A 10,859-nucleotide genomic window follows, 5' to 3' on the forward strand; every position below is an offset into this window, starting at 1 on the left:
TTATTTCTGTTCTCTCATTAATCTTTTTATGTCAAATCCAAATGTTGTCAGTTTAAATGAAAAATGCATAAACTGGCCTCACTGTACTTTTGGAGGCAAGTTTATAGTTTAATCTTACAGCTGCACAATGAATGTAAATATGTTTGAAAATTAAATAAAGTGCAGTGAACAGTGTGATTATTTTCTCCCACCCGCGTTTCATTTCTTCTGATTGGATTGTGTGAATTTTTCAGTGTTGTTTTCATTTTTATTTTAGTCATTGACAAAAGTGTCAATCAATTTTAGTTATTGTTATAGTCTTAATGAATGGCTTCTATTTTAGTTTTCATTTAATTTTAGTCAGAAAAAAAATGTTCGTGACGAAAAATTTTCAACGGCGAAATTATCACTGTTCCCGAGTCAACATCATCATTGCTCTCTTTTTGTATGTGTGTGTGTGTGTGCACGCACGTAGGTGCGTGCATGCGAGTTTGTGATCTTTAATTCACCTGAAACCTGTTAAATCCAGAATCGGATGCAGAATCAGAACCAGAGGAAGTCGCTCCACATCAGGCGACAAGGTTCGGGGCTGGTGGTTCTCTCTTCCCTCCCCGTTCCTCCCCCTTGCCGCCTCTTCCTCCTCGCCTCCCCCCACCCCTCCTCCTCCACCTCCCCTGCTGCCCTGCCACCACCCCCTTCTTGTTGTCTACTTCCCCATTCCCCTTCCCTGTCCGCCTTTCTCCCCCTCACCTTGACCGGGGGTTCGGCCTGGGCTCCGGGGGCCGGGTGGGAGTGTTGTGGCCTGCACGTCTTCAGTGAGCCTCCTAGCACCTAGGACGGGCCCCAGTGTTCAACCACGCTGATCCATCTGCTCGTCGGGGTGCTGGTGGGGCATGGGGGGTGTTGGGGGCGGGAACGCCTCCTGCTGGGTTGGGAGAGGCCTCACTGGTCGCTCCTCTTAACTCACTTCACTAGTTTTGCACAATACACTTTATAAATAGACATATTGGGCACATAACACATTCTTTGGGGGGTGGGGTAGGGCGGAGACACCGTCTTCGCCCTGCAACTCCCGTCCAATTTTAACTCTTTGACTGCCAAGCATTTTCATAAAAGAGAACATGAGGGTGCGAGCTGATTTAAGCATTTTGACTGATATTTCAAGGTCCACAGCACATTTTGTGTTTGGACTATGGAAACACAGATACTACCAAATGAAAGATTGAACTCTCATCTTTCATCAGAAAAAAAACGTTAGTTTCTACCTTATTCCGTTTTGTAAAACTCCACTGCGTGCAAGGGGACGCAGCAGGATTTGCACCACAGATTGGTTTCACTGCGATTGCCCCTCCGCGTGCACTTTCTTGCCGGCCTTTTTTTCCGGGGAGTAGCAGGTATATACTGCAGTGTGTGTTTGGCCATGTTGTCATCAAGTCTTGTCTCAGGATCATGATACGGTGACCTGGTGTTACGTCTGGCTTCCTCATGTCCTTCAGTTCCTATACCGGGTGGTAAGAGATGTTCTGATCCATCTTATCCACTCCATTCATGGTGGCATCGTAGTCCAGAACCAGTGTCTTCTCCGTGATCAGACTGTACCCACTCCTCCGATGAATATGCATTGGACTCGGGGTACTCTTCATCGTCCGATTGAACGTCCGCCTGTGCAGAATTGCTCGGTTGTGCACCATGTTTTCCGCCGTTAGCATCGCTAGCCTCTTCCAACTTCGGCGTCAACCTTGGAGTCACCATCATCAACATCAATGTGCTCTTTAGCATTGGCCGATGCTTTTCGTCTTTGAAAAAAATGCTCACGCGTGAGCTGCTTGCAACCGGTCGCCATTTTCGCTTCCTCAGCCATTCTCCCCTCAACACTCTAGCTCCGCCTCACGTCTTCTACTGACTCCTACCCGATCTTGTCCAAAGAGAGTCATCGCTGCCATCTAGTGCCCAAAAATAGTCATTATACTAACTCAATCTGCTTGATACTTTCCTCCACCCCCCCCCCCCCCCAAAAAAAAAAACCCATAGTGAACGTATTTTAATATCTTTGGCAGCACTCATTTGGATTTTTTTAAACATTATTAAACGTTTTTGGCGGTCAAAGAGTTAATGTACTTCACAACTAGGAGGGGCGGGTGTGTGGTGGTGGGTGAGTCGGGGTGGGGAGCCATCAGTTGGGGTAGACTGCAGTGCTAAGCAGCGCTGCGGTCCCCCATCTGTTTTCCCGCCCCGCCACTACGGCCCCTATTTTTTTTAATGCACCACACACACACACGCACTTTTTTTTTTAAGCGGCTGGATCGGAGTAGGGGGATATCATTTCCCTTTGCTCCATCTCATCTGCTCCCAATTTTAATGCACCACACGCACACACTTGTATATACGTTGGGTGGAGTCACATCCACGGTGTAGAGGTAGAGTTCGTCAGTCTGCGAGCTGGCAAACTCAGTAACAGGGTTAGTTCTCACTAGGCACGCTGTTGTGTCACAACTCACAATAAAACAGTTCTCACAGTTGGAATATGTATGTACTTTTCTTTTGTAGGTGCTGCAGGAAGTGTTAACTAGATTGAAAGCTCATTTGAAAGGTTCTGCATTGGTAAACTTTGATAAGCCTGAAAATTACGCACCTTTTGCCGAAATACGCTGTTTAGAAACCAAAATATGTGACCTGCGAATGTAAGTGTATTGTGCAAAACTAGTGAAGTGAGTTAAGAAGAGGAACTAGCTGGGGCTCACCCAACCCGGCGGGGGCAGGGGGAATCTTTGCACATTTTGAGTCCTTGAATGAACCTTGATGGAAAAAAAAGACTTGGGGCGTTACCCTTGCAAGCACGCGCTATTCAGTGATTTACAGGCTTTAGTATTGGCAGTTACAGCATGTCCTACAAGGTAAACTGGTACAAATAATAGTTGGCCACCGCCCGGGGCGACTGGTTAGGACGATTAACGTGTTTGTTGTGGTCGAGGTGTGGTCGCTTTTTTCTTTTTTTGAGAGCTCAGTATTTTTAATTCGGCAGCCTTCCCGAGTCAACGTCATCATCATTGCTTTTGTTTTTTGTGAGTGTGTGTGTGCGTGAGTGTGTGCGCGTGTGTGCATGCTCGTTTGTGCAATTTAAAGAAGCAAAGTGAAATCCAACACCAACCAGACACCACCATCCACCCACAGCATTAAAAATCCAGAACCTTTCACCAACTCAAATACATCTGAATTCCAACTGATTAGGGCGACATCAGGAGACAAGAGGAAAGACTAAAGGAAGGAAAGATAGATGAAGCATAGTGAGATCCACAAACGCCGACCTCCACTGATTCAGAGGCCAGTGGGAGAAGTAAATTATTTTTGAGTTTCAGTAGATGCTGGTGTGGTGGATCTGGCATGCATGAGGACCTCCACCAAAGAGGCGTTACCCTTGCAAGCATGCGCCATTCAGTGGTATACATTAGCAGTTACAGCATGTTCTAAAAAAAGGCAAACTGACGCTAACAATAATTGGCCGCCGCCACCTTGGGCGACCGGTTAGGACAATTAATGTGTTTGATATTCCAAGATTGTCAAGCTGGACTATAAAAGGTGCGGTCGCTGCCGTCCTGCACATCCAACTACACAACTGCAAAGGTAAAATCACGTACACTTTTGAGACTGCAAGCTTCCTGGGTTGTTGATAGCTTTTCACTTTTTCTGGTTGTTGTGTCCTTATGCAGATGGCGTTTACCCTCCGCTGGATCTTCCTCCTGTGCATCCTTGGCCAAGTCTGGAACGGAGCCGTAAGTCCAGATTTCCTCAAACTGAGACAGTGGCCAGTTGCCTGTTCACATATTTTGAATAAATAAGGGACACCTACCTCATGGGAGGGATGGCTGACCTGATTGCCTTCAACCTTCCTGGCATGATTTTTTTCTTTTTTATTATTATTATTTTTTTAATTGTGTAGCAATTTTTAACTATTTAAACCTGAGTTGAATAAGATGCATTTTTTTAATGATGTGAACACATGGAAACGTTATTTTCCAGGAATTGACATTAATACAAACTAACAAAATTAACCTGCTTAAAACTCGATAAATTAATATAAATTAATATAAAACAATAAATAACAAGCAGAACATTCACATCTACGCACGACAAAAATTTGTGACCTGTGCGCTGCCAGCTACGGCGCAAATCCCAGCGTCGATCACATGAGGAGTATAAAGCAGGCTTTACTTAGCAGGTATGCCGACTTTCTGGCTACACATTGTGCTCCTTTTTGGCTCGTATTGGAAGCTGACTGTGTGAAGTTGTCCACTTCATCTGTACAAGACACTGTGTGAAGCCATATGGCTTTGCCACAGATTGGCCGCTATCTATGCAAACTTATTGATTTTCTACTTAATCGTGTTGCCAGAATAGCTCAACGTTCGGTATGACCACAGTTTATCTTGTATCTTCGATTAGCAAAAGTTGAGTGTGTCTCTATTTTCGTGTTAGATCAAACAACACGCCTGCAAATGACAGACCGCTGACCGATTTTGCATAAAATCGGTCCGATCACGATCGAGTCGATCAGATCTGTGTAATGTTTCCAGAAAACATTTAAATCCCGCTTCCTGATGATGTAGCGGGGTAGGAGGATGACATAAAAAAGAGGTTAGCGGCAACATACAGTCGGTACACGTATAATTAGCTGAATTTCGAAATAAAATTTTCAGGATGATTCTAAAACGTTTTTGACCATTTGCGCGTTGTATGAAGATTGAGTTCACTCGTCATCTGAGTGATTGTTTTCCGCTCTCCAGTCAGCTGACTTTTACGATAAATCAGAAAAATCCAAATAGCAGGATACCCGTTATCAGAATCCCAGAAACGTAGATGTCAGAATCACAGTCAGAGTCACAGATTTGAATTGTTCTGCTGGTTATTACAACCGTCAACATCACAACAAGTTCCCATGAAACGAACAAATAGCGTTCTGAAACCGCATCTGAACAATGTGCCTCTTTTCTTCCTCTCCTTCTCTTCCTCCTCAGTGGTCCAACACTGCCATTCCTGCAAAAGGTTGGTAGCCAAAGGATAGTTTTTCAAAGCAAAGCAGGAATTGTCGTTGGTCTAACAGTCAATTGTGTTACAGGCAATAGCTGCCCACAAGGTTGGACTCGCTTGGACTGTCGCTGTTTTATCTACCAAGGCAACCCAAGGACCTTTAGCGATGCAGAGGTTGGGAAACTGGCGATTCCGCCACTCTGGCGATTGAAAACTTGAGTCTGAGTCGACGGCCGTGTCTGGGACACTTTTTCATTCCGCCTTTCTCCCATCAGAGCGTCTGCAACATTCTGGGTGGGAATCTTGTGTCTATCCACGATTTCTTGGAAGGCTTTTTCGTTGTTGGGCTGCTTTCGAACTCTGGCGTTGACGATACTGAGAGCGTCTGGATTGGACTTAATGATGCACTTGAGGTAAAACGTTGACCAGTACTACGTACATGATATTTGATGCACGATACTCGACACAAGGTACTATATACGACATGCTGTATTTGGTACTGAGTACACAATACTCAATACCCTTATAATACTACTATAATAATAATCATAATGATGCATCATATATATATATATATATAAATATATATATATATATGTATTAGTGCTGTCAAAGTTAAAGCGTTAATTGATTAATTAATCAAAGAAATTATCGCATTAATCATGAATTAACGTAGATTAATTGCACTATTAATTATGACCATAGTTTATCCTTTAGCGTGACAGCAAATGGCTACGTTTAAGGTAACACAGGTTGTGTTTGAGCAATAAACATAATGTCATGCATTAAAGTAAAGCATTTAATGAATGTTCACATTTAGAATATTTGTCCATGTCAAAATATCGGGGTCATTTTTTTTTCATTTTCAATTATGTAAGTAATTAATTTGTTAGAAAAAGAGGAGGATGAGCGTGTGCAGTGGATCAAAACATTTTCTAAGAATTCTAAGATGTGATTAACCTGATTAAAAAATGTCATCGTTTGACAGCTCTAATATATATGTGTGTATATATATATATATATATATATATATACACACACACACACACACACACCCACGCACACACACCCCCACGCCCACACACACACAGTACAGGCCAAAATCTACAATGCACATAGTCATGTAAATAAAGCAAATGTATTGAATGAGAAGATGTGTCCAAACTTTTGGCCTGTCCTAAATATGCTGTCAAATGATTCTATTTTTTAATCAGATTAATCACATCTAAGAATTCTGATTAAACACGATTAATCGCTAAATTAAAAAGGCTTTTTATCAACATACTTTGCATGCCAAATGTAAAGAGCACCTGTTAAGTGTTAATTCTTTTGACATTTAATGTTATGAGGACGTCTTCAACAATTTTTTGATCCACTTCACACCCTGATCCTCTTTTTCTAATCAGTTAATTACTTGGTCTTTGGTCAAAATGGCCTCAAGGGTCAAGAATGGGACAGTCTGAGGCTGGGCCAAGCACTGCTCAGCTGCAACAAAGTTTATACGTCTTTCATGTCCATGAAGCGGTGCTACTTGTATGGAGAGAGATTTGTCCAAAAAATATTCACACACATAAATGTGTGATTTTCACGTGTTTTTCAGATCCACAAAATTTTTTGCGATTTTCACATGTGTTTTTCAGATCCACAATTATATCTGCAATTTTCACATGTCTTTTTTAATTTTGTGTGTGCATTTTCCATGACTTTTGCTTGCGAGTTGTTGAAAGTGCGTTAGTGGGTCCTTGCGCACGCGCATTTATGTTTGAGACAAACATCACGCTGTTTCGAGATATTCACACACACACAAGCTCTCAGATATTCATATGTGTCTAAGGCCCGTTCCTCCGCCGTCCGCGGGGAGGCAGTGTTACTGTCTCCATTGAACGAGAATGAGCCGTTTCTGTTTCTCGTTTAAAATTGGACAATGAAAAACAGAATCGAGTCTTTATCTGACCTTCCATTATGTGTTTATTTTGCACAAGTCGGGAAACAAAATGCAACCTTCGTTTGTTTCCCTTGAGCTTGTTTTGCTTTCACTCGAAAGACACTCTTCTTCTGCTGTTAAATTTTCTTGTTCCACGCCAATAAAGTAGACGGCACGGTATGTGCTGCTTTGAAGACCCCCTTTTTCTTTTATCGCCTAGTTCCTTAGACCCCAATATTATATTTGGCAGAGGCATCTTTTGTTGCATTACAGTTATAATTCTTTCATTAAAAAAATATACAAGTTTCCTCCTGTAAACATCATTAAGGATGTAATTTATTCATGTATTTAAGGCAAGTTGTATAATCTCAAGTACTCTTGTTTATGTTTAACAAATTTAAAACATCATAAATCATGCCATTCTTGGGAGGAGTAACGGCAGCCTCGCGGCTTCAAAAGTCTTGGCCTATCGGCTATCCAGTAATGTATACAGATCAGTGCAGCGGCCAAAGAGCAACGAGCTGTCTCCCGTTTCTCGTTTAAAAATGGAAATTGAAAAACGGAAATCAAGCCGTTATCTGATCTTCTATTATGTGTTGATTTTACAAAATTCGGGAAACAAAATGCGACCTTAATTTGTTTCCCTCGAGTTTGATTTAGCTTCACTCGAAAGACACTCTCCTTCTTTGGCCGCTGCTTCTTAAGTGGCGTAGAAGAAGAACATTTAACAGCAGAAGAAGAGTGTATTTCGAGTGAAACCAAAACAGGCTCAAGGGAAACAAACTAAGGTCGCATTTTGTTTCCCGACTTGTGCAAAATAAACACATAATAGAAGGTCAGATAAAGACTTGATTTCTGTTTTTCAATGTCCAATTTTAAACAAGAAACAGAAATGTCTTCGTTCAATGGATACAGTAACACTGCCTCCCCGTGGACGGCGGAGGAACGGGCCTTAGACACATGTAAATATCTAAGTGCTTGTGTGTGTGTGAATATCTCGAAACAGCGTCAAAAATAAATGCGCGTGCACAACGATCCACATACGCACTTTCAACAACTTGCAAGCAAAAGTCATGAAAAATGCACACACATAATTTAAAAAAGACATGTAAAAATCGATATATTTGTGGATATGAAAAACACGTGAAAATCACAAATGTATTTATGTGAATAATTTTGAGACAAATCTCTCCCCATATACTTGTGTGTAAACGAGCATCCAGTGTACAGTTTTTCCTGGGTGGAGGCAGTACTTTATCAGCAACACTTGACCAAAAGCACTACAACAAATGACGCCCCCGTCAGTCCCAAAATAGGGACATTTTCACAAATGAAATGTTGAGCAATCAGACACTTGGCTGGTCAAAAGCGGGCTAATGCACAAGCAACCAGATTCATAATAGTTTGAGATTTTTTCATTATATTTATCTGTTATTTCATTCGGAGTTTCTTTTTTTAATTCAATTAGTTTTTATTAGTTTTTAGTCGTGGTGCAACGGATCATATTTGATCCGTGGTCGGTTCGGATCAGCCCCCACAGTTCGAATCATACCCGATACGCGTATTGGTTGACAAAAAAACAAAACAAAGTGCACATTCACAGTCCATTCAGACATATCAAGGAAGCTGAAACATACAACGTTACACGCTAAGCCTAACTTAAAAAAAAAGTTGACCAAAATCAGTAATACATTGATGGCAAAGCAAATAGCGTTAGTACACTTTTACTTTGAAGTTCGTCCACGTCATGGCGTGATGGCTAGCTTGACTTCCCTTTTAGACTTTTCTTTATGGTAGTTGATTGACATTGTAGTTGCGACCAACATCAACACAACGCTATCCAGAACTCATGTTCAATAGCTAAATTAGGATGCTAAGAAACCGCTAATTAATTACGCCGCCATTTTATGATATGCCAGAAGTCTCCGACGTAAGAGGCTAGCGGCTAGCTGTTAGCATGACCAACGAGTGTCTGGCTGCCGGCTGGTAAGTTTGACTGCTTACTTTAATTATATTTTCAATATTCTGGACCAATGCTACTTTGTAATGAATGTACTCTCCATGTTTAAAGGAAGGGAAGTGTCTTACATTGTATGTTGAGGTATTTTTATTACAAAAAAAAAGATAAATATAACTTTGTCTTCATTTATTTTATAAAGCACGTTTGCCCATTAAAAAAAGAAAAACATTCAACTCAAAATGTCAAACTTAGCTGTTCAGATTATAGGAACACGTCTTTAAACCATTAATACCTTGTTATCTTACACAAGGATATTGAAAAATATGAATGTTTATGCCTCATATTGCACTTAAAGTTAGACATTTTGAATTGATTTTTTTTAATTGAATGGAAAAAGCGCTTTACGAAATAAATGAAAACAAAGTACTTTATATATCTTTTTTTTTCTTCTTTTTTTTTTTTGCTTATCCGAAAAACGATCCGATCCGTGACTCACATTTGTGATCTGATCCGAACCGTGACTTTTGTGATCCGTTGCACCACTAGTTTTTAGGGCAAGTTTGTCAATTTTTACTGTAGTTTTTAATTTTTGTATTTTGGTTTTTATTCCATTTAGTTAACGAAAATGGTTTTTCAATTTGAGTTTATTCATTAGTTTTAGTCAACTCGAATATCCGTGCTCATGAACCATTGACGAGAGTCTCAAAATGTGACTTTGTGTTCCAGGAAGGCCAATTCATCTGGACTGATGGAACTCAAGTAGATATACAATTACTTCAAACTATTTTTAGCTTTGCGCCCGATGGCAGTGGGGACTGTGTCCATTTCGAGGAAAGAGGTGAGTGAAAATATGCGATTGAAGTTAGCTGGGGATCGGTCGCTGTGGTATTTCAACATGTTTTTCTTCCAAACTTAGCGATGTTGACAGATGTCTCCTGCACAGACGAATTTGGGTATGTCTGCAGCAGAGATTTGCCGCAGCACTAGTGAGCGCACCGCTTCAGGGATGCACGCTCGGGGCAGGCAGAGCTTCGCCTGTGTATGAAAAGCACAATAATAATTATCATAAATAATACATGATTAAAAGGATTTTCATTTTACTTCTCTGGTCCTCACGTTTTCATTTTGAATCCAAAAATGTCCATGATTTCATAATTCAAACTACAGACATCTGTTTTTGTTTTGTTTTGTTTTCCTCAGGGCATTACATGAGGTAAAATGGTAAATGGACTGCTTTTTATCTACACCATATGGTGCCCAAAGCGCTTTAAAAAGCCTCACATTCACGCACACACCAGTGACTGCTGTCATGCAGGCCGCTGCCAGGTCTACTGGGAGCAAATCGAGGTTCAGTGTCTTGCTCAAGGACACTTCGACATGGTCACCAGGGGTGAGGATCGAACACACAACCTCACAGATAAGAGACAAAATGACGCCTCTACCACTGAGCCATGCCGCTCCTCAGTAGAATGGGTTCGATCAATGTTCTTGCATCTGCTGTAATTTTGGCTTTTATTGGTTGCTATGTGCATTTACCATTTGTGAATTAGAGGCGAAAAATCTTGGGTTATTTTGAGACCAAAATAGCTAGTTCCCCGACCGTGCTAGCTAAAAGTACTAGCATGTTACTACAACAACAACATTGTTGACTCATCACTTATTTTCGTACTTACGACATCTCCGAAGTTATTTTTCATCTATCATTTTTTCATCTTTAGTGGTAGTGCCACCTACTGGCAGAAGCAAATACATGTTTTTTTTGGAAACCAGAAAAAAACAATCCCCCGCACACTGACAGGACTTAACTCAATTACTTTATTCGAGGGAAACAATGCGTTCACCTCAAATCTGACATCATCATTCACAGGTGTTGCTAGAGATCACATTACTTTTTTATTATCAATACACTAAAACAAGCAAGAATAACACATCCATTCACCAGGAAGGCATTAAAAACATTATAGGAAACAA

At 41.0% G+C, this 10,859-nt stretch overlaps 1 protein-coding gene across 1 annotated transcript; it reads left to right on the forward strand.

Annotated features, from left to right (window-relative positions):
• Positions 1–3,553: 3,553 nt before the first annotated feature.
• On the forward strand, positions 3,554–9,988 carry LOC147178292 (galactose-specific lectin nattectin-like). The gene is made up of 7 exons (XM_086069447.1): positions 3,554–3,600; positions 3,687–3,749; positions 4,992–5,019; positions 5,093–5,178; positions 5,280–5,417; positions 9,615–9,726; positions 9,805–9,988. Exons 2-7 carry the CDS (start codon positions 3,687–3,689, stop codon positions 9,873–9,875), a joined length of 498 nt encoding a protein of 165 aa, XP_085925573.1. The 5' UTR covers positions 3,554–3,600; the 3' UTR covers positions 9,876–9,988.
• Positions 9,989–10,859: the final 871 nt, after the last annotated feature.

Source organism: Leptonotus elevatus, chromosome 2 (genome assembly GCF_054856555.1).
Source record: "Leptonotus elevatus isolate MCC_2025b chromosome 2, RoL_Lele_1.0, whole genome shotgun sequence".
Classification (NCBI taxonomy): domain Eukaryota; kingdom Metazoa; phylum Chordata; class Actinopteri; order Syngnathiformes; family Syngnathidae; genus Leptonotus; species Leptonotus elevatus.

Excerpts from the sequence above, each read along its gene's own strand:
- LOC147178292 (XM_086069447.1), top strand. The coding sequence starts at position 3,687 with ATGGCGTTTACCCTCCGCTGGATCTTCCTCCTGTGCATCCTTGGCCAA. Across the intron at positions 3,750-4,991 it reads GCCAAGTCTGGAACGGAGCC|TGGTCCAACACTGCCATTCC; the intron begins GTAAGTCCAGAT and ends CTTCCTCCTCAG. Across the intron at positions 5,418-9,614 it reads GACTTAATGATGCACTTGAG|GAAGGCCAATTCATCTGGAC; the intron begins GTAAAACGTTGA and ends TTTGTGTTCCAG.